Source organism: Heptranchias perlo, chromosome 12 (assembly GCF_035084215.1).
Source record: "Heptranchias perlo isolate sHepPer1 chromosome 12, sHepPer1.hap1, whole genome shotgun sequence".
Lineage (NCBI taxonomy): Eukaryota > Metazoa > Chordata > Chondrichthyes > Hexanchiformes > Hexanchidae > Heptranchias > Heptranchias perlo.
The window spans coordinates 50820296-50845535 of NC_090336.1; the positions used below are offsets into that span (position 1 = coordinate 50820296).

A 25240-nucleotide genomic window follows, 5' to 3' on the forward strand; every position below is an offset into this window, starting at 1 on the left:
GGAGCTCCACGTGTCAGAGGTGGATGGCGTGGATGGCGAGGCTGGTGAGGCTGGTGATGCTGTTCGCCCTCCGAGGAGGTCATGACTGCAGCTACGGCGGCCCCCATCTGCAAGATGTACATCTGAGGGGGTCCGCAATGTCTCCGGACCCCGGGGTAAGTGTGCAGGTTGATGACTTTGACCATCAGGAGGAGGGTGGTGGAGGCCAAACTTTGTCCCAAGTGACAGAGCGGCCTCCTGCAATGGCTGAGGGTCTCCCCCCCCCCCCCCCGCCCCACCTGTCAAATGGACCTTTGCAGCTGCCACAGGCTGACGGCTGCAACACGTCCATTTCAACTAGGACTGTTTCCCCCAGTGTGTGAAACAGTCCCATGTTTATCCAAAATCACACACAGTCCCTTAATCAGGTCAGTTAATGACCTGAACAACCAAAGTAAATACACTCAAGTGGTATCCCGCTGGCTTTAATTGCCTGCGGGATTCCCACCAGCGGGGGCTGCGCACGCACCCCCGCACGTCGGCGCGGAACCCGGAAGTGGGCGGGATCGAGGCGCGATCCGGTCCGGCTCCGGGATTTCGGGATTTTCAGGGCCCCCCCGCCGAGAACGCACCCGGTAGCGGGTGCTAAAATCGGGCCCATAGTGTTGTTATTTTATGATTTTTGAATTGAATTTATGTGCTAGTAGTGGTATTAATTCTGCACAAAATTCCCAGTTGAGAGTGGCTGAATCGCACTCCAAATCAGCTAGGTAAACTGTCACTGGAGTAAGCCAAGCTGGCTCCAGATTAACAACTGGAACCAGCACATCATGCAGTGATGAATATATATGTGATGTCACAGCATGTGAAACTGCTCTATCTACCAACATTGTAAAACTACCTGCTTCCCAGTGCAAATTTGATCATACAGCCAGTGGACTGCGCTTAAACGGAGCCCCCGTCTGCCCTCTCAGGGAGACGTAAAAGATTCCATGAAGAGCAGGGGGGTTCTCCCCAGTGACCTGGTCAATATTTATCCCTCAACCAACATCACTAAAACAGATTATCTTGTCATTATCACATTGCTTTTTGTGGGACCTTGCTGTGCGCAAATTGGCTGCTATGTTTCCTACATTACAACAGTGACTACACTTCAAAAGCACTTCATTGGCACTTTGGGACGTCCTGAGGTTGTGAAGGTGCTGTAGAAATGCAAGTGCTTTATTTCTTTCTATACGTAAATTAAGTATGTGGTTGGGTGACATTGGGGGGAGTTTTAACCCCCAAGACAGGTGGGTTGGGGCTGGGTGGGAGGTGAAATTCACAGCTTTTTGGATCGTGGCCACCAACTCGGCTCCAATGCGCCCACTTCAGGATTTAACATGGGCACGTTTGGATGCGTGCGAGGAACATACTCGCCGAAGTCACGTCCCCAATTAGTGCCAGTGGGTGGTTCATTATCGGGACAATTAACGTCATTAGGAGATGTCAAGTAGCTTTTCTTTTAATTGAATTTAACCTAACTTCAAATTTAACTTCTCCAGCATGGATTTTCTGGGGCTTTTGAATCTTGCCAGTGAAAAGGAGGCGAGAAGGGTCGGATCCATGAGGTAAGTGCCTTTATTGCGCTGCTTGTGGGCCAGGAGAAGCAGGAGTGTTTCCTCCAAGCCCAAGAGGCTTACCTACCACGATCAGAACCCCCCGCCCCATTGTCCGAGACACCCCCACCCTCCCTCCGATCACCAATTCATCTCTCTAACTCCGAGAACCAACTCTTCTCCTGAGCCGATCACCTCCCCCCACCCCGATCTTCTCCACGGCACCCCCCCATCAAGTCCTCCATGGCCCACGGTCTCACCCTCCCTCCTCTCCGATCCCCGGCTGCGGCATGCTACTGCAGGCCTTCCCGCCCGACAGACAGCCGGTCAATCAGGCTGGCTGCTGGGCGCGAAACCCGGAAGTAAAACGTTTATCCTTCAATTAGGTCGCAATCGCAGATTCCAACCCACTAACTTTACTTCAGGGTTTCGCGTCCAATTTCCTTCCCCCACCACCCTTCCCCCCCGCCTCCCCCCCTGTCACTCTCTTCCCGGCTCCATGTAAAAATCATGCCCATTGAATCACATACACTGGCACTCTGGATTTCTGAGAAATTTTAAGCATCACAATGGGGGTAAAGTCATGCAGGTTTAAGCCATTTTTTTCAGGTTTCCACGGCTCTTCTGAAGTTATAGTGGATGAGTGGGAGGACATCTGCAGAAATTCACCTCCCACATGTCTTGATAACCACTGACTACTGTTAATCTGACTGAGATAGCATTATTTAATATAACAAGTCCACAATGTTAACTACCCACACACAGAGCAAGATGATCAAATCCCTTTAAAAACACACATATGCTGAAAGAAAACGTAATCCTATTGGAATGCAGTCTTACAAGTTATATAACAGAATCATAACCTATCACCCAGCATAATCTCACACAATTTCATCTATTTTTTAAGTTTCATTGTTGGCTTTTCAAAATATTTGGAACAAAGGATCTCCACTTTTCCATAGCAACAGAAGGATTCTTGTGGTTAGTGAGGAGTTTACAAATGGATTCTAGCCTGATCTGAATATACACCTAAAATACTGCCATGTTAGTGGCTAGTACTAACAGTCCAGTCCTGACAAATGACAGATGGAAATGCTAAGCAATGAAGCACAATTTCTATAGTAACAATAGCAAGCTCTCTCAGGTTAAATACAGCATGAAATTATAGGGTAAATTCAGCGCACCCATTGGGGAATCACACTCAAAAGGGGTATGGGTCAGAGATAAGGCTACAGCACTGAGCACTAAATTTATTGTTATAATCAAGATACAGTTAAATTAAGTACTGAGATTCAAACCTAAATTATGCCACAAAAAGATTGTCTAAGGAAATAGATGATTTGTTAGCAATGTCTGGTAATCTAACATAAAAATAGTCAGAGGGTAGCCCTTTTCAAAGACATGCAAATATACTTAAAGAAATTGGCAGTTGTAAAGTGTCTTAAAGGTTTGAAAGCAGAGGATTATACAGTGACACTAATAGTGATGTAATTACATCATCCTGTCATTAATCAAGTCTGCCACACCAAATAAAAATTAATATCAATATGAAAACAAACACTTTGCAAAAGTTTATGCTATAAGGCTTCTTGTGGTACCTCTTTACAACAGCAAATATTTCAGTTGGATTTTAAGGAATCTAGTTGCCCCAAACCTCCCTAGTTCAATAACAATGCCTCACTAATGTCCACAGTGAGAAAGGCATAATCTAAAGAATTAATTAGTGGAGGGTTATCAGGGTCTGGATTCTATTTTTATTTACGTAATAATACGAGTATGGTCAGTGACATAGCTTTTCCCCCAAGTGCTTCAGAATGTTCTGTGTTAATGTGGGTCAGAAAACTAGATCCAGGCTTTGTCAAATCAGATTTGAATTAGAAATCTGTTTTCACAGTTGGTAGTAAACAATGGTCCTGTTTTGCAGTTCTTGCTTTCATAATGTAGAATACCAAATGGGAAACAGCACACTGATAACGTACTTTCAATTCTTTGATCCCTTTATAAGTACCTCCGTACATAGAGTGGAAATGTCACTGCCATCTTTGCAACATCCCTAAATTTATTTCTGTAGTTAGCTGTATTTTATGTAAATTTCAGTTGGCTTTATCTTGAATATCACTATATTGAGATGGGTCTACTGGTGGGCTCCATCCAAAAGTGCAGGTTCCCCAGCTAACTGTCCCTCTTTAGGGGAGGGCCGATCAAAACATTTCCTGGCACGTCTGGTATTTTCCTGCCTGGAGACCCAGGCAGGCCCCATTTCTGCCTCTACAGTGACCTGTATTCTAACTTCCTCCCAGTGTCCAAATTCCTGCGCAAATTAAATACAGAACACAGGGAATTCCAGCAAGGGAAACCTCTCCCCCCAGCCCCAACTCTTCTGAAGTCATGGGCCATGTTTGGGGTGGAAGAAAATTCCATTCATTCAGGGCTCTGTCAGAAATTTCTGATGTCTTCTTTTCTGGGTGGGCACCCAATGTTTCCAGGTACTGACTAATTTTTAAAATATTTATTCTTCAGATGTGGATGTTGCTGGCATGGCCGGCATTTGTTGTTCATCCCCAGTTGCCCTGCTTTTGATACAACTAAGTCACTTGCAAGGCCACTTCAGAGGGCAGTTAAGATTCAACCATTTTGGTGTGGGACTGGAGTCACATGTAGGCCAAATGGGGTAAGGATGTCAGTTTTCCTTCCCTAAAGGGGCATTAGTGAGACCGTAAAGCAGTTTGGGACGTCCTAAGGTCATGAAAGACGCTATTAAGGTACAATCCTTCTCGGGCACTATTTACAGCTGATGTCGCTCCTACAACACCTCAACCCTGGGGGCAGTGATTAGTGTGAGCTATATGGGTTGCCAACCCTCCAGGATTGTCCCTAGTCTCCAGGAATTAAAGATTAATCTCCTGGACACTAATGCGAACAACCCGGGAGAAAAATAATAGGACTATTAAAAAAAGTTGGGTTTTTACATCAACCTACAGCATTACGGTCACTTTTACTGATACCTTGACATCAAAGCAGCATTTGACCGAATGTGGCACCAAGGAGCCCTAGTAAAATTGAAGTCAATGGGAGTCAGGGGGGAAACTCTCCAGTGGCTGGAGTCATACCTAGCATAAAGGAAGATGGTAGTGGTTGTTGGAGGCCAATCATTTCAGCCCCAGGGCATTGCTGCAGGAGTTCCTCAGGGCAGTGTCGTAGGCCCAACCATCTTCAGCTACTTCATCAATGACCTTCCCACCATCATAAGGTCAGAAATGGGGATGTTCGCTGATGATTGCACAGTGTTCAGTTCCATTCGCAACCCTTCAAATAATGAAGCAGTCCGAGCCCGCATGCAGCAAGACCTGGACAACATCCAGGCTTGGGCTCATAAGTGGCAAATAACATTCATGCCAGATAAGTGCCAGGCAATGACCATCTCCAACAAGAGAGAGTCTAACCACCTCCTCTTGACATTCAACGGCATTACCATCGCTGAATCCCCCACCATCAACATCCTGGGGGTCACCATTGACCAGAAACTTAACTGGACCAGCCATATAAATACTGTGGCTATGAGAGCAGGTCAGAGGCTGGGTATTCTGCGGCAAGTGACTCACCTCCTGACTCCCCAAAGCCTTTCCACCATCTACAAGGCACAAGTCAGGAGTGTGATGGAATACTCTCCTCTGGCTTGGATGAGTGCAGCTCCAACAACACTCAAGAAGCTCGACACCATCCAAGATAAAGCAGCCCGCTTGATTGGCACCCCATCCATCATCCTAAACATTCACTCCCTTCACCATCGGCGCACAGTGGCTGCAGTGTGTACCATCCACAGGATGCACAGCAGCAACTCGCCAAGGCTTCTTCAACAGCATCTCCCAAACCCACGACCTCTACCACCTAGAAGGACAAGAGCAGCAGGCACATGGGAAAAACACCACCTGCACGTTCCCCTCCAAGTCACACACTATCCCGACTTGGAAATATATCGCCGTTCCTTCATCATCGCTGGGTCAAAATCCTGGAACTCCCTTCCTAACAGCACAGTGGGAGAACCGTCACCACACGGACTGCAGCGGTTCAAGAAGGCGGCTCAACACCACCTTCTCAAGGGCAATTAGGGATGGGCAATAAATGCTGGCCTCGCCAGCGACGCCCACATCCCATGAATGAATAAAAAAAATACCAGGTTTTTATTTCCATGTTTTTTTTAAATGAATACAAATTCTCAAACTGCCATGGTGGGATTTGAACTCACGAATTATTAGTCCCGTCCTTTTCAATATTATTCCAGTAACATAACTACTACATTACCGTACCCTAGTTGGGCCTCTAGCATCCGCCTTATGTCCCCCGTATGCCAGCGGACATAAAAATTTTGAGGCGTAAAATTTATAACACAATAACAAATCATTTAAAAAGTCAGTAAAATATAACTAAAATTACCCATCATAATTTCCCCACTGACCTCCCCTCTCTGATTAATGTTAATTAGTTAATTGGATATTGAGTTGACTTTCTGAAACTTGGTTAATTTATCTGGGCCTTCCTACTGAATTTTGTAGGATCTCTGCACTTGAACAAGGTCTTTGCCCCTCAATGCCTTTTTTGAGGCCTCAGTGCCACTTTGTACAAGTGCAACTCAGGCCCTGGCTTTCACTCTCCTTTCAGTTTTGTTCTTTCCCACTCCACTTACCCTCTTGGGCCCAGACACTTCTGGACTCACACTATGCTAGTTTCATTCCAAACCTGGACTCTGCTGAAAGAAAGAGACAAATTAAATCAAGAGTTTGTGTAGTCCAACTTTATTTATTTCAATTGTATAAATTTCTGAAATAAAATTGGGTGCTCATGTTTACATTATTTACTTCTGAAATTGCCAAGTTGGTTGCACAAACTGCTGACTTTATTTATTTCAGCAGTGTTCCGGCCCAGCCAGTAGAAAGGAGAGGAAAGAACACAGGCCCTTTGTCTCTAATGAGTCCGTCCCCTCTGCCACTTGGATTCAGCCCTCTCCCCCTTACTGCTAGGGACAGTATCTTTCTCCAAGTTCTAGTCAGTATTTGTACTACGGCATTATCTCACTGTGTGAAAATGGAGCAACTCATGCATTGTTTTATTAAAGTGAAAAATACAATATGGAACTTGAAAATAAAATTACCACTCCCTCAAATGCTGCCAAGCCCAACTGTCATATCAGTGGTGCTGGGCTCAATTATCCCTTGAATATTGCAATGCTCCTTCTCCACCAATGCACCCAGGCCTCCATTCTCACCACCCAGTGCTCCTAGGCTCCAGCCACAACTTCCACGGTGCTTCAAGCCTCAGTCTCATGAATTGCTGCTCAGCTGCAAACTGTCCATTGTATTCCCAAACCCTTGCCCAAGCCCAGGCACACATGCTAACCCCAGATTTCAGCCCCAACCATGATGTTTCTTTGTCACCTGTGCATGTTGCATCAGTTCCTGCACAGCTTATTCCCACTTGGTACTTACTTCCAACCTGCTACATGTTGGCTGTCATTTTGCTGAATACCTTGAATTTTAATAAAGTTAAGACATAGAATTGCGAGCATACAAAGGGATTGGGAGAAATACAAAAGAAAAGAGACAGAGGGAGTGTGAGACTTACAGAAAGAGTAACAATGAGAAAAATAGTCAGACACAAATGGAAAGAAATGAAAAAAAGGTTGACAGCCATACAAAGAGAGAGAGGTAGAGTCAGCAAAGTGGAACAGAAATAAACAGAAAGAATTACAACATGGGAAAGAAGCAGAGAAACAATAAAAGAAAGCAAACAAGAAAGAAAGACTAGCATTTATTTACTGCTGTTTACATCAAAATGTCTCAAAGTGCTTCACATACAGTGAATTACTTTTCAAGTACAGTGACTGTTGTTATGTTGGCAAACACAGAAGCCATTCTGTGCCAATATTATCTTGCAAACAGCAATAACATGAATGACCAGTGAATCTGTTTTGTAGTGGTTCTGCTTGATGGAGGAATGCTGGTCAGGACATCAGAACAAGTCACTGATATTATTTGAATGCCACAGGATATCAACTTATGTAATAACATATTGTGTGTTACTCAGTACAACACTCCGGTACATATACACATCATGTAATAAGACACTGTATGTTATACTGTAGAGCACTCCTATCATAAGAAAACAGCATGGGGCTGAACATCTGGGAGTAAGTGCTGGGATTTTCCTGCTGGGAATCTTTGCTGCTGACCCCACAAGACTTTCCAGGGTTAGCATTTCAATGGTGTGTGCTTGTGCCACTTTGGGCACATCGAGGGTACCCACCAGAGCGAGGGATCGAGAAAATGCAGCGTTGACAAGCTTCTCCAGGGTGGTGCTGATGCCACCTTGATTTGTGGCCCATTAATCCTCTTGTTAAGGGGGCCGAGAAAACATTCTTTAAAAATTGGGGCTTCTAAGTCAGAACCCATGCTTGGACCACCACTCCAGCTATTCCATCGGCCGGTATGCCTCATTCATCTGAATGTAGTGGTTATCAGTCTTCTGCCAAGCTAGAGCCGAGGAAATCCCCAGTGTGTGAATTCCTTCGCTCAGCCATGCCCCCTGTGATATCAAAAGGTTCCCCTCCAGATAAGCTCCACGAAAACAGCGCTCAGACCGTGACCTGGTGTATCTGGTTCCCAGCCTAATTCATGGGCCTAATACTACATGCCAGTGGTCTTCTGCTGGGAATGCACTGTTCAGTCTCAATCAGATTTAAGGCCCATACCTTCTATTCATTGTGAACAACACTATAGGAGATCTGCTAGTATTAGTTAATAATGAATATACATAATGTAGAGCTAAGAATAGGCAGGATATCAAATGAAAAGAACCTTGGCTTTATAAACACAGCCATAGAGTAAAAAAAGCAAGGAAGTTATGCAAAACCTTTACAAATCACTGGTTACGACCAGCTAGAGTATTGTGTCCAATTCTGGGCACCACACTTTAGGAAGGATGTCAAGGCCTTAAAGAGGGTGCAGAGGAGATTTACTGGAATGGTAATGGATGCGGGACTTCAGTTACACAGAGAGACTAGAGAAGTTGGGGTTGTTCTCCTTACAGCAGAGAAGGTTAAGGGAAGACTTAATGGAGATGTTAAAAATCATGAAGGGTTTTGATAGAGTAAATAAAGAGAAACTGTTTCCAGTGGCAGAAGGGTCAGTAACCAGAGGACACAGATTTAAGGCAATTGGCAAAAGAACCAGAGGAAGGATGAGGTGAACTTTTTTTATGCAGCGAGTTGTTATGATCTAGAATTCACTGCCTGAAAGGCTGATGGAAGCAGATTCAATAATAACAACATTTGAAAGGGAATTGGATAAATAGTTGAAGGGGAAAAATGTGCAGAGCTATGGGGAAAGGACAGGGGAGCGAAACTAGGAGGGGGTGGCCCTGGGAGTCCTCAACATTGACTCTGAACCCCATGAAATTTCATGGCAAATATGGGCAAGGAAACCTCCTGCTGATTACCACCTACCGCCCTCCCTCAGCTGATGAATCAGTACTCCTCCATGTTGAGCACCACTTGGAGGGAGCACTGAGGGTAGCAAGGGCACAGAATATACTTTGGGTGGGGGACTTCAATGTCCATCACCAAGAGTGGCTCGGTAGCACCACCACTGACTGAGCTGGCCGAGTCCTGAAGGATGTAGCTGCCAAAATGGGCCTGCGGCAGGTAGTGAGCGAACCAACACGAGAGAAAAACCTACTTGACCTCATCCTCACCAATCTACCTGTCGCAGATGTATCTGACCATGACAGTATTGGTAAGAGTGACCACCGCACAGTCCTTGTGGAGACGAAGTCCCGTCTTCACACTGAGGACACCGTCCAGCGTGTTATGTGGCACTACCACCATGCTAAATGCAGTAGATTCAGAACAGATCTAGCAGCTCAAAACTGAGCATCCATGAGGCGCTGTGGGCCATCAGCAGCAGCAGAATTGTATTCCACCACAATCTGAAACCTCATGGCCTGGCATATTCCTCGCTCTACCATTACCAACAAGCAAGGTGATCAACCTTGGTTCAATGAGGATTGTAGAAGGGCATGCCAGGAGCAGGAGCACCTAAAAATGAGATGCCAACCTGGTGAAGCTACAACACAGGACTACATGCATGCTAAACAGCGGAGCAACATGCTATAGACAGAGCTAAACTATCCCCAAGCATCAGATCAGATCAAAGTTCTGCAGTCTTGCCACATCTAGTCGTGAATGGTGGTGGATAATTAAACATCTAACGGGAGGAGGAGGCTCCGTGAACATCCCCATCCTCAATGATGGCAGAGCCCAGCACATGAGTGCAAAAGACATGGCTGAAGTATTTGCAACCATCTTCAGCCAGAAGATCCCCACCATCACAGAAGCCAGTCTTCAACCAATTCGATTCACTCCACGTGATATCAAGAAACGGCTGAGTGCACTGGATACAGCAAAGTCCAAGGGCCCCGGCAACATCCCGGCTGTAGTGCTAAAGACTTGTGCTCCAGAACTAGCCGCACCTCTAGCCAAGCTGTTCCAGTACAGTTACAACACTGGCATCTACCCGACAATGTGGAAAATTGCCCAGGTTATGTCCTGTCCACAAAAAATAGGACAAATCCAATCCGGCCAATTACCACCCCATCAGTCTACTCTCAATCATCAGCAAAGTGATGGAAGGTGTCGTCGACAGTGCTATCAAGCGGCACTTACTCACCAATAACCTGCTCACCAATGTTCAGTTGGATTCCGCCAGGACCACTCAGCTCCAGACCTCATTACAGCCTTGATCCAAACATGGACAAAAGAGCTGAATCCAGAGGTGAGGTGAGAGTGACTGCCCTTGACAACAAGGCAGCATTTGAACAAGAGTGGCATCAAGGTGCCCCAGTAAAATTGAAGTCAATGGGAATCAGGGTGAAAACTCCCCAGTGGCTGGAGTCATACCTAGCACAAAGGAAGATGGTAGTGGTTGTTGAAGGCCAATCATCTCAGCCCCAGGACATTGCTGCAGGGTTCCTCAGGGCAGTGTCGTGGCCCAACCATCTTCAGCTGCTTCATCAATGACCTTCCCTTCACCATAAGGTCAGAAGTGGGGATGTTCACTGATGATTGCATAGTGTTCAGTTCCATTCGCAACCCCTCAGATAATGAAGCTGTTCGTGCCCCTATGCAGCAAGACCTGGATAACATCCAGGCTTGGGATGGTAAATGGCAAGTAACATTCACGCCAGACAAGTGCTAGGCAAAGACCATCTCCAACAAGAGAGAGTCTGACCACCTCCCTTGACATTCAACGGCATTACCATCACTGAATCCCTCACCATCAACATCCTGGGGGTCACCATTGACCAGAAACTAAATTGGTCCAGCCACATAAATATTGTGGCTACAAGAGCAGGTCAGAGGCTGGGTATTCTGCGGTGAGTGACTCACCTCCTGACTTCCCAAAGCCTTTCCACCATCTACAAGGCACAAATCAGGCGTGTGATGGAATACTCTCCACTTGCCTGGATGAGTGCAGCTCCATCAACACTCAAGAAGCTCGACACCATCCAGGGTGAAACAGCTCACTTGATTGGCACCCCATCCACCACCTTAAACATTCACTCCCTTCACCACCGGCGCACCGTGGCCGCAGTGTGTACCATCTACAAGATGCACTGCAGAACTCGCCAAGGCTTCTTCGACAGCACCTCACAAACCTGCGACCTCTACCACCTAGAAGGACAAGGGCAGTATGCGCATGGGAACACCACCACCTGCGCGTTCCCCTCTAGTCACACACCATGCTGACTTGGAAATATATCGCTGTTACTTTATCATTGCTGGGTCAAAATCCTGGAACTCCCTACCTAACAGCATTGTGAGAGGACCTTCACCACAAGGACTGCAGCGGTTCAAGAAGGCAGCTCACCACCACCTTCTCAAGGGCAATTAGGGATGGGCAATAAATGCTGGCCTTGCCAGTGATGCCCACATTCCAGGAATGAATAAAAAAAAATTGGATAGCTCTTTCAAAGAGCCAGCACATTTTATGATTCCATGAACCTCAATGTGCTTGTTGTCTTTCCTAATACAGTGTTCATTCTTTATTATTGTCTGATTCTACTTTCAAGTACTGTTTCAGTCACTGCTTTATTTTTCTAGTCCTTTACTACCTTCAAAAATCCCTGCCCAAACTCAATGTTGAAAACTTTCCATTGCTGCTGACATACTGATGAGGCTGATCGGTTAACAGTGCGTCACAGACTGGAACTTCTTATTAAAGTATCCTCTACTGAATTTGAACTTCCAACATTCCACCAACCAAGTCGTTGTATTTTCAAACCCTGACTGAATTAGTCTTACCATGCTGCATATTTTAACTTTTATTCTTCTAGTACAGGACTTAATAAAATTCAGTGAAGATTTTTAATACTGGAGTTACAGAAAGAATTTTGCAACATTTCCAAAAATAATAAAATATTAGAACTTTTAATGTTCTTCAGAGTGTACTATAAGCACAGATGTGTGTACATTGTGTACTTTGTTTTCACTGTGTGCATTGGTTACCATTTGGTCAGGTAAAAAAATATTTTTAAATGCCTTCAGCCCTATTTGTTGTTGTGCCGGATGGTGCATTATAACTTATTAGATTGGTAATTTTCAGTTGCCGACCTGGTATTGTAGCAAATAGGATTTTGACAATACTTAAAATCAATGGAATAAAAATGGGACGCGTTCTATAAAAGGGGGCAATCTGCTCTGCCAGACGAGCGCCCAGATGGAGAAGTTGAAAATTACCCCCATTGAGTCTAATATTCCTCCTGTACCAAAATATCAGGCTGGCTACTAGTTAAAAACTAGATTAATTATTTTTCACCAGGTAAACCCTCACTGATAAGGGGAATTATTATCTGCTCCAACCTTATCGCTCTATATATGAGCTGAAATATGGTCAGCCTGATTCTCCCACATGTGCCAAAGTAGCTTGCTCATGGCTTAATGATAACATTCATTTCCACTACCACCTATGTCAGGTGTGGGAAGCAAATACAATGACACAGGAGGATGAGCAGGTCAGTCAAAAATTGGATGGGTTGGTGGTACAAGTGCATCAAATTACTTTTTCCCTTGTATTTAGGTTTAAAAAAGGAAACAGTTTGCAGCTAAAATCAGAATGACTGTTTTACATATTTCTTTTAAATTATTATTACAACGAGTTTTGAGTGAGCTATCAGTTGAGACTTAGCCTGTTTATTTATCTGTAATTTTAAGTTTGTTTTTAAGCAAACAAAAAGATGGAGGAATTGGCACTTACCACTGTGGTATCCGAGCAGCAATTCCTCCCAGTGGCAAACATGGAATGGGCAAACAATTGTCCTCACTACTAGGCAGTTTAAATATTATTATTCCAATGTGCAGTAGCCATCATGCCAGGAAAACAGATATACAAATGACATTAGTATCCAACTTTGTACAAATTTGTACCTCTGTTGGAAAAAGGCAAATTGACATTGTTATGTTTTCAATTGTCCAGAGATCAGAGTTGAATTTCACTACCCCAGTTAAAAAAATGACATCTCCAGATGGTAAACGCAAATTGAAAAAGTAATGTCTTTACCAGATGGAGGTTATTGCCTGCCTTAGAAAAGTAGAGTAAAAAGCAAGGTGAATGGGCTGGCTTAACTCTGGCTACAAAGATTGTTGGTGGATTATCAACATATAAAACAATGAAATAGCATTGTGGTGTAATGTGTCAGTGCTTTAACACTGCCATAGAATGAAAGAGCATAGTTTAAATCTGTCATTCCTCACTCAGCATGTTTCTAATCCCTTAGCATGCCACTGGGGAGAGACACAAAGCAGAGTCAGGAGTTTCCCAAAAGGAAGAAAGGAAAGTCAGAGGAAGAGTCAAATGCTCTGGCACATTTCGCAGGAGCCAACTCAAAAGAAGTATATGCTGAGGTCTGGAATCAGATCACCTGCCTGTCTCTCAGTTTGAAGTGAACTATGAAAATATACTACAGAAAGACGGAAAGAAGAAAAATAAATAAAATATATTAAAGGTGAAGGGAAGGGAAAATTAATTTATACCTAAGTGTAAATAAAATTATTCACATAATTAAAAAAATTATTTTTTTTCACAGCATTTTATTTTCTAATGCCATATTGCAAGTCCATGGCAACTGTACATTTGCCAGAATTTTAAAATGGCAAATGTCAGGACCAATAATGCTCTCCACCACCACCACCACCAGAAATGCTGTGGAAGAGATCATTTGAGTTGTGATGTGAGAGGCAATAATTTTGGCTGGTGGGAAATTCTTCTGTGTGCCTTCATATCTGACATCACTTCAGTGACATCTGGTCAAGTAGAAATTAACGAAGACAAGTGACTTTTTTCTACACTCTATCCCGGGGAAGGTGCATGTTTTCAAATTACTGGTACTCCTAAAAATCTTGTTGGTTTAATGTTACCAAGAATAATATCTAGTCTTTTGATAGTTAATTATCCTACTGGTTTATGCTGAGCATTACTGAATATGTTCATTCAGACAGTAAGAATGTTTGCAGAAATATAATACTGAACTATGAAAATATATAAAGGAAACTTATTTTGGGCTGTCAAAGCATTCTGTGAAATACTTAAACTGATTTTGATGACATCTCGTGTTTTGCCTGATTTCTCTGGCTGGGATATACATGAGATTTGTCTGACTTGGAATAAGAATGGCTTTAATGAGTCATTTTGACCTTAATTGTCAGCTTGATTTATTACAATGCACATCTATGACATCATTTGCACTAACCAATGTCCTTAAGTCCTTATTTATAATGGAAAATCAGAAAGGAACTCCCCATCCCCAAAAATGACAGGTGACGTTTCTCTATTTTGCACTGCAATTTAGAGGATCCAGAATAAACCACACCCAACTTTTATATGGTTTTCTTTGCACTGGATTTGGAATTCTTTGGATGGGAATTATCTGATCAAAATTCTCCACAAAGGAACTGCAAATGTTTACAAATGTGAATATTAGTTTTGGTTGTGAACTTCTTATTTCTTCAATGATATATAACAGAAGTCATAGAAGTCCAGGTAAAAAAGATCAGTTATCTGGAAACACATTCCCAGCTTAACAACATTAATTATCCAAATCAAAACTTAATTTCCTTGCATGTTTGAAGGTTAAAAACTAAAAATGTCACCTTCATTTGAGCTGGATTTCTAGTACAGTTTTGACCTTGGACTGTGGTTATCAGACTTACTTTGGCAGTTTTGTCTTCACTGCTGTTTTCTTTAAATTTCTCTTGTAATGTTTGTGCCAGCTGACAGAGAAGTGCTCCATTATCCAGCTTTTCCATAAAACTTTCCGCAGTGATCTCTTTCCCTGGATGTTAGAAAAGTGAAGATAAAACATGATGACTGGTGTATTCTGTTACATGCCAGTGGTGATGCAAAGAGCCACAGAAGTGAGAATCAAGTAGAAAGTATTTTGTAGTTGAAGTCTATCTTCTTTTTCAGCCTATTGTGACACAGATTATATTATTTGCATCACCACAATAATACCTATGTATTTGCCAACTCTTATTTCAAATTTAAATATCACTCACATATTTTTAGTTTTGCACAACTGCTTTGTTGAGTTTTCTACCTTTTGCAATATGTTATGATATACATCCATATACGGTAAAAACATAGGTTTAACACTACCAAAATTCCTAAAAGAAATGTACACTTCTAAAATAAGCAATTGAAGATCAATATCCACTTGTGCAATTTTTAACGAAGAAGCTGAAATCCACATTATCCAATGCCCCCCCCCCCTCCCCATATCACAATGTCCACCCTGTAATGATAGTGGATTTTTTTAAGCCAGAGTGTTCTTTTTGATTGATATTTATAGGTTATTTCAAATTCTTTTATGTATTTTTGCTTAATGTTAATCAGCTTCTCTTTATTTTTATCATCATCATTGATGATCTCCCTTCATGCTGCTTTTCAAAATATTTGTTTCCTAGTTAATAATTCCCTTACCATTCATGATCTCGATGCAGAGGAGCATTCAACAATCTAGGTCTTGCTGAGACTTGGCTTACTGATTCCAATTTCCCCCCACCCCCATTGAGGCTAGTCTCCCTGGTTTCTCATTCCATCACATTCTTCTCCCAAATTGCTGTTGTGATGGTGTGGCTATCATCTCCAATCCATCCTAACCTATCCCTCAATTCCCCTGGCTCTTTTTTAAGGTGGGGGGTATAGTTAATACAAAGGAAGATTGCATTAAAATGCAAGAAGACATTAATAAACTTGCAGAATGGTCATGTAATTGGCCAATGAATTTCAATATTGATAAGTGTGAGGTATTATATTTTGGTAGGAAGAATAAGGAGGCCACATATTGCTTGGATAATAAGAGTCTAGATGGGGTAGAGGAACAAAGGGATCTTGGGGTACAGACACACAAATCACTAAAAATAGCAACGCAGGTTAATAAGGCCATAAAAAAGGCAAACCAGCACTGGGGTTCACTTTTAGAGGGATAGAATTGAAAAACAGAGAAGTTATGTTAAACTTGTATAGAACCTTGGTTAGACCACACTTGGAGTACTGTGCACAGTTCTGGTCTCCATGTTATAGAGGCATTGGGAAAGGTACAAAAAAGATTCATAAGGATGATACCAGAACTGAGTCCATACTAATCAGGAAAGACTGAACAGGCTGGGGCTCTTTTCTCTAGAAAAGAGAAGGCTGAAGGGTGACCTGATAGAGGTCTTTAAGATAATGAAAGAGTTTGATAGACGTAGAGAAATTGTTTCCACTTGTGGGAGAGTCCAAAACTAGAGTCATCAATATAAGATAGTCACAATAGGGAATTCAGGACAAACTTCTTTAACCAAAGAGTGGTAAGAATGTGGAACGCGCTACCAAAAAGAATAGTTGAGGCAAATAGCATAGATGCATTTAAGGGGAAGCTAGATAAGCACACGAAGGAGAAAGGAATAGAAGGGTATGCTGTTAGACGTAGATGAAGTAGGGAGGGAGGAGGCTCGTGTGGAGCATACATATCGGCATAGACCAGTTGGGCTGAATGGCCTGTTTCTGTGCTGCAGACTCAATGGGCTCGATTTTAGGGTCGGGTTTCCGGCGGGTTTCCAGCGGGGGGGCCCCGAAAATCCCGATCTCCGGTCACGTGACCGGATCGCGACGAAATCCCGGCCACTTCCGGGTACCGCGCTGACGTGCGGGGCTGCGCGCGCAAGCCCCGCTGGTGGGAATCCCGCAGGCAATTAAAGCCAGCGGGGTTCCACTTGAGTGTACTTAACTTGCTCGTTGTGGTCAGTTAATGAGCTGAAGCAGCTGTCAAAAGAGGAAGTGTGGGATTTTAGGTTCAAGGCAGTCAGTTTCCCACACTGGGGGAAACAGGACCATTCAAACCAGGCGTGTTGCAGCCAGCAGCCTGTGGCAGGTGCCAAGGTGTGCTCCACGGGGGAGAGCCCTCACCCACGCAGGAGGCCACCGCGTCACATAGGGCAACCCCTGCCCCCCACCACCCCCCGCCAAGCCAGAGGACAGACCGACACGAAACCGCAGCCCCAGTCCGAGGACCCACACACCTACCCTGCACAACCCCTCAGACCAACACCTGCCAGTTGGGTGGTGTGTGGACACCCTCGGAGGACGAAGAGCATGACCAGCAACAGCAGCCTCGCAGTCCACGCCGTCCGCCGCAGAGACGAGGATCCCCCCAACACGGTGTTGTTGCACGCCCACCTGCACAGCAGGAGGGAGGGCTACCGCAGAGAGAGACACGTCGCAGAGGGCACTACCCTCGCCACAGGGTCCACAGACCGAGGCGCAGCTCCCCGGACCTCTCCGAGCAGCAGTGCACAGGGAGGCGCAGATTCGCTCGACATGTAGTCGTGGAGATCTGCAGCCTCTTTCATGCCGAGCTGCTCCTGGCTTGCCCCAGCACCAACTGCTTACCTGTCGCTGGCAAAGTCACCACTGCCCTCCACACCTTCTCCTCCGCATCCTTCCAGGGTGCAGCCGGCTACACCGCCGATGTCTCTCAGTTGTCTGCGCGGACGAGCCCTGCAAATACACTTGCACCTACTCTGCAGTAACACGATGGGTGGCATCAGTGGTGGGTCCTCATAGTGATACCCAGGAGCGGGCATTATTGGACACAACGGACAGGATTCGCGGAGACATGGCAGTGGTGGTGTCAATATAATGTGTGCTGTTTGTTGCTCTGAAATTCAATATGGGTAACACCCATGACAAACCCTCAGACACCCTTGTGCACCCCCTTCATGCTGACGAGACGTTTGCCTTACGCTGCCTACTGCACATATGTGATGCATGCCCTGTGGCTGCAGCACAGGTGGTGGCAGGTTGAGTGAGGCTGGCCGTGAGGGAGATGCACGAGAGGGTGAGTATGGGATGGAGCCATGAGATTGTATGAGGATTGGGTCGCGTGTTAGTGGCAGGATGAGTACTGGCGAGGTGAGTAGGTGGAGGTAAGATGAGGATGGGGTGTGAGTGGGCATGAAGGGTGATGTGACAGAATAGTGTTGGCGGTGCCGAAGGAGATTTGGGGTGGGGGCAGTGTTGTGGCAGACGGAGTGTAGGGGAAAGACTTCGTGTTCTCACTGTGGCGGACCTACTGCGGTCATTGCAGCGCCTCCTGCACTGTATGCAGGTGGGCCATATGTTGGTGGCGCAGGGGACCCCCTCTGCCACCTCGAGCCAGGCCTTCTTGGTGGCAGAGGCAGGCCGCTTCCTCCCGCCCACCGGGGGGAAGATCTGTGTCCTCCCCCTCCTCCTCACCCCATGTATTGATACCTGGGGTGAGGCATCATTGAACTGGGAGCAGCCTTCCCCCTGGGCTGCTCCATGCTGCAATTTGTTCCATTGGTTGCAGCATCTGTCAGTGGAGGACTGCCCCTTTAACTAGAGAGCCTCCAGCTGACAGATCGTACTGCGCATGCGCAGCCCGACCGACGCGCAGGCCAGCGCCGTGGACCCCGGAGGAGCAGGTAATTGATTCCTATTAGTGGGTTGCCTGCTACGATCGCGTGGGCAACCCACTAATTTCGCCGTTCGCGTTTTCGACGCTCCCGGAGGACCACCCGCTGGGAACCCACAGGCCTGCTAAATTCGAGCCCAATGTATTCCAAAATTATCTTGAAGAGTAGAAGCAACTATGAACTCTTATTCTCCACTTTCAACCATCTAATCAATCTTCTTCCTCTGCTCCCTTTAGCCTCCCTTCAGATTCTAAAAGGTGAGGAACTTATGGACTTCTTATCCAAAATCGAGGCAATCTGCAGTAGCACCCATGCATCTGACCGCTACACACATTCTCACCAAACTCATCTTGTCCTTGAAAACCCACTGTTTGCTCACTTAAAATCTTCCCTCCTAGTAACGTCTCCTCTTCATGCCTACCCAACTTCCTCTCCTCAGCTCTCTATTTTGTTGCATCATCAACCTATTTCTATTTTCTGGCATTATCCCTAACTCCTTCAACAGTCATCACCCCCCTTCAAAGGAAAACTTTTATGTCCCCCCTCACATTCTTCATTTCTCTGCAACTAGTTTACTCCTTGTTCCCATCCTCTTCGCTCCTTCAATGATGGTTGTTCTTTCAGCCACTATACCGCTAGAATTCCCTCCCAAAATCTCTCTGCCTTACCTCCTCCCTCCCGGCTTTCAAAATTTCACTTATTTCCTCTGCTCTTTTGGCCTTGTACCTTAACTCTATTCTACCAATTCTTTTCCTTTTTGCTCGGTGTCTATTTCATGTTCAGATTTATAAAGCACTCAGATACATCTTTCCAATGTCAATAGCACTATATAATTGCAAGTTGTTATTCTAATTTTTGAATTACTCGGGGGAGAGGCTAAAAATATAGTCTGACAGCTGAATGCTGTGCTTTCAGACTGAAACGAGGACATGAGATTTTACAACATTATCACAAGACACTGACACATGGAGCAGGCATTCAGCAAGGAGTTTTTACATACATAAAATATTGTGGTTGTTTCCTTCTGTCAAAAGGGATACAGAATACTTGGTTTGAAACGAAATACAGCTTTTCAGTAATATTAGTATATTAGCAAGCCACTCAGTTTTATTGAGCCGCTATAAAAAATAACAAGAAAAAAAATGGAAAGACCACTCAGCTTCAACCTAGGCATCGAATGAAGGCACATCCAGCCCAATCAACCCTACAAAGTCCTTCTCACTAACATGTAGAGACCAGTGCCAAATTTGGGAGTGCTGTCAAACAAACTAGTCAAGCAACAGCCTGAGTCATAGTCACAGAATTATATCTGTCAACCAACATCCCAGATTGCTCCATCACCATCCCTAGGTATGTCCTGTCCCACCTCAGGACAGGCCCACCAGAGATGGGGCACAATGGTATACAGTCAAAGGAGACTGGCCCTGGGAGTCCTCAACATTGACTCCGAACCCCATGAAGTCTCATGGCTTCAAGTCAAACATAGGAAATGAAGTCTCCTGCGATCAACACCTACCACCGTCCCTTAGCTGATGAATCAGTACTCCTCCATGATGAACATAATTTGGAACAAGCACTGAGGGTAACAAGGTAACAGAATGTACTCTGGGTGGGGAACTTCAACGTCCATCACTAAGAGTGGATCGGTAGTATCACCACTAACCAAGTCCTGATGGACATGGCTGCCAGACTGGGCTTACCACAGATAGTAAGAGAACCAGCATGAGGAATTAACCTACTTGATCTTGCCTTCACCAGTCTACTTATTGCAGATGCGTCTGTCCATGACAGCATTGATAGGAGTCCATGTGAAGAGTAAGTCCTGTCTTCACACTGAGGATACTCTCCATCGTGTCGTGGGATAGATTAAGAACAGATACAGCAGCTCAAAACTGGGCATCCATGAAGCACTGTGGGCCATCAGCAGCAGCAGAATTGTATATCACAACAATCTATAACCTCATGGCCCAGTATATCTCTCACTCCTCCATCACCATCAAACCACGGGTACAGTAGCATAGTGATTATGTTACTGGACTAGTAATCCAGAGGCCTGGACTAATAATACATGAGTTCAAATCCTGCCATGGCAGCTGGGGAATTTAAATTCAGTTAATTAAATAAAAAATCTGGAATAAAAAGCTAGTATCAGTAATGGTGACCATTAAACTACCAGATTGTTGTAAAAACCCATCTGGTTCACTAATGCCCCTTGGAAAAGAAACCTACCATCCTTACCCAGTCTGGCCTCTAAGTGACTCCAGACTCACAGCAATGTGGCATCCTAGCCAGTTGTACAGGCCCGCTCAAGAAGGCGGCTCACCACCACCTTCTCAAGGGCAATTAGGGATGGCCATTAAATGCTGGCCTTGCCAGTGATGCCCACATCCCATGAATGAATAATAAAAAAAAACAGGTGACCAACCTGATTCAATGAGGAATGTAGAACAACCTGCCAGGAGCAGCACTTGAAAATGAGATGCCAACCCGGTGAAGCTGCAATACAGGACTACATCCATGCTAAATAGTGAAAGCAGCATACTGTAGACAGAGCTAAGAAATCCAACAACCAAAAGATCAGGTCAAAGCGCTGCAGCCCTGCCACATCCAGCCATGGACAACTGAACAACTAATGGGAGAAGAATGTTTCATGAACAATGATGACGGAGCCCAGCACATGAATGCAAAGGTAAGGCTGAAGCATTTGAAACTATCTTCAGCCAGAAGTGATGAGTGGATGATCCTTCTTGGCCTCCTCTTGAAGTTTTCACCATCACAGATGCTGAAGACCTGTGCTCCAGAACTAGCTGTACCTCTAGCCAAGCTGTTCCAATACAGCTACAACACGGGCATCTCCCCGACAATTGCCCAGATTATGCCCAGTCTACAAAAAGTAGGTCAAATCCATCCCGGTCAATTACTGTCCTATCAGCCTATTCCCAATCATCAGCAAAGTGATGGAAGGAGTTGTCAACAGTGTTATCAAATGGTGCTTACCAATGCTCGGTTTGAGTTCCTGTATGACCACTTGGCTCCAGACCTCATTACAGACTTGTTCCAAACATGGACACAAGAACTGAATTCCACAGTTGAGGTGAGAGTGACTGCTCTACATCAAGGCAGCATTCGACTGAGCGTGACACCAATGAGCCCTAGTAAAACTGAAGTCAATGGGGATCAGAAGAGAAAGGAAGATGGTTGTGGTTGTTGGAGGCCAATCATCTCAGCCAAAGAACATTGTTGCAGGAGTTCCTCAGGTCAGCATTCTATGCCCAACTATCTTCAGCTGCTTCATCAATGACCTTCCCTTCATCATAAGCTCAGAAGTGGAGCTGTTCGCTGATGAATGCATTGTATTCAGCTCTATTCACAGTTCCTCAGATAATGAAGCAGTCCATGCCCACATGCAGCAGGACCTGGGCAACACCCAAGCTTGGGCTGATAAATGTCAAGTAACATTCGGGCTACACAAGTGCCTGGCAATGACCATTTCCAAAAAGAGAAAGCCTAACCACCTCCCCATGACATTCAATGGCTTTACCATCGTCGAGTCCCCCAACATTAACATCCTGGGGGGTCACCATTGACCAGAAACCCAACTGGATCAGCCACGTAACTGCCGTGGTTACTAAAGCAGGTCAGAGGTTGGGTATTCTGTAGCATGTGGCTCACCTCCTGACTCCCCAAAGCCTCTCCACTACGTAAAGGTATAAATTAGGAGTGTGATGGAATACTCTCCACTTGACTGGGTGGGTGCAGATGCAGCACACTTAAGAAGCTTGACACAATCTAGGCAAAGCAGTCCACTTGATCAGCACCTTATTCATTAGCCTAAACATCCACCCCTTCCACCACCTAAATGCCGTGGCTACAATGTGTACCCTCTACAGGATGCACTGCAGTACCTCCCAAACTCATGACCTCCACCACCTAGAAGGACAAGGGCAGTTGGTATGCGGAAACACTATCACCTCCAAGTTCCCCTTCAAGTCATATATTGCCATTCCTTCATCGTCACTGGGTCAAAATCCTGGAACTCACTTCCTAACAGCATCATGGGAGCACCTTCACCACACAGGCTGCAGTGGTTCAAGAAGACCCACCACATCTTCTCCGGGCAACTAGGGATGGGCAATAATGCCAGGTTTGCGAGTGATGCCCACATCCCAAGAATGAATTTAAAAAAGAGTCAAAGAAAACCAGACCTAGCAAGCCTCTTTCATTTTGGTTAAAAAATGCAATCCAATTCAGGACATTATGAAAATGAAAACAGCTCCATACACTTAAATGGGTTTACAATCTGTCTCAGCTTTTTTTTTCCTTGCAAATTTCACTCCCTTTGATGGTATAAACTGGCTTATTTTCTCTTTATAATTTAAATCAAATTGCTTATGAATGAGCAGAAATCTTCTTTATACAATGCAAAGAGAAATAACCATAGTATTTATCCTCTCATTCAATTGCTTGTACCTAATTCCCGACATGGTAGATAAATGTGTTGCTTATATATTATTTAAGCTGTTATTAGTTTGTTTTTTGCTATAATTTAAAGTAAATGCAGCATGTGTCCAATTTTTGAACAGCTGTAAAAGTCCATTTATATACACATACAAAAAATACAGGATCTTCAGTTAAGTAAAAAATTGATACCACAATGCTCAAACTGACCACAGGCAAGTTTTTTTTTGTAAAACTGGTATCTATGAATTGCACTGAGGCAGAAAGTGACTTCACTTGCCTTTTGTAAAGCTTTATTGTCCCCATGTTAATACAGAAAGAGTGATTACCCCAGCACAGTGTTTAATTTTCCGTCCAGAAGAAATTACCTTATATATTTAGAATGATACCTTTTAAACTGCTTGGAAATGTAAAATCACAGGGGTATCAGCAATTGGTTTCAAAGATAGTTTTTTGACTTTAGCGGGATAAAGTTTCCTTAGGAAAAAAGGAACGGAAAACCAGATAATGTGGCTTTATGTTTTTGAACTTTGCTGAAAATCAAAACTTAATTGATTTCCTTTAGTCCTGAGACTACACAGCAAGAATAAAAAATTCTCATCCTGAATAAATGCATTCCTCATTGCACATTTTTGGATTCCCTTTCAGGATGATTGCCAATACAAACACTGCCGAGAAATGGAGGTAATAAATTTTAACATTTGGGCCTATTAAAGTGTCACTCATATTAAATAAAGATTATCTACTACTATGCAACTCCCTTTTTTTCTATATTTATAAATAATTTCAAGACGCCTTTCTATCTTTAAATCTTTTACTTTTAGTTGCTTTATAATGCACTAAAGTTCTATTTATTTATCTGTGTTTAACTAACCAGTCTTGAGCTGGCTTGCTGCCTATCCCATCTGCAGCCAATGAAAAATTTATAAAGTGTCAACTTTCAGCTGCCTGCATTTCATTTCTGCAAAAGGTAATATCATTCTTTACAAAAATGCATGCTACCATCAAAAATGACCAAACAATAGCCAGTTCAAGAAAAAAAACAGCTGGATATGCATCCAAGTATTATTAAATAAAATTTAATTCATAGCATTACTTTGACAGTGATGTTACTTAAAATGATTTGTACTAAGCTTTCATATAAAAAAAGAGTAAACTAATTGTGATAATAAAAGATTTTTTTGTCTTAGTACAGCTGTTGCCCAGTTAAGAGCCCCCTCCTCCTCTTAACAGAAAGCCTCTCACTCTCAGCCGTATTCAGTTTCCTCAGATATTCAATGAATTGTGATCCATTTCTAGTTTCCGAGATGGCTGGTTAAAAAAAAGGCTTAAATGTTTTAATTCTGTGGTGGTTGTAGAGTGTGTAGATCTTGGATTCAAAGACATTTCCTCTTTACATGTAAAAGCTTCAGATACAAAAATGTGTTCAAGTAAAAAAATCATAAATTTTATACAAATATATGTATTTATAATATTCAATAAATTCTCTAACAGTTTTTTGGTATTATATATTGAAAGATCTTAAAAAATGAGGGGCATGTCAAAGAATTTTATATGGTTTCTGTGACAATGAGAGCTATAAGCACTGTAATGTATATCAAATGGCACAGTGAGAGGATATTATATTTGCATTGTTAAGTTGCATTGAAAACTTGAAGAGTAGGTAATACAGTGGATTAGCACTCTGGCCTTTTACTTCAGGAACTTTCCCTGACGAATGGAATAAAAGTCTGATCAGTTTAAACCCACTTCTGAGTGTTCATGGGCCTTGATCACAAACTGCCCCTAATTTGGCAATGAATTGGCAATATCAGTTAGAGAGACCACAGGATGCCTGGTGTGGGAAATGTAATAAGTACCCTTCTAAGTGTTAAACAAAGTTGATGCTATATCTGACCTGCAAGTGCTCAATGTTGCCAATGAGTGCCAGATACGGGAAAGTGTTTCAATTCCTAGTGCAAATATCCTTCGCCTTGACAGAAACATAGAAAATGGGAGCAAGAGTAGGCCATTCGGCCCTTTGGGCCTGCTCCGTCATTCAAAATGATCATGGTTGATCGTTTAACTCAGTACCCTGTTCCTGCTTTTTCCCTATATCCCTTGATCCCTTTAGCATTAAGAAATATATCTATCTCCTTCTTGAATACATCTAATGACTTGGCCTGCACTGCCTTCTGTGGTA

General features: G+C 43.9%; 1 protein-coding gene across 1 annotated transcript in view; it reads right to left on the reverse strand.

Annotated features, from left to right (window-relative positions):
- The window catches only part of LOC137327731 (growth arrest-specific protein 2), a 161214-nt gene that overhangs the window by 124033 nt on the left and 11941 nt on the right, over positions 1-25240 (reverse strand). Inside the window, exon 2 of the mRNA XM_067993536.1 lies at positions 14836-14957. Within this exon, the coding sequence (XP_067849637.1) occupies positions 14836-14957 (122 nt within the window). The remainder of the gene's footprint in view (positions 1-14835; positions 14958-25240) is intronic.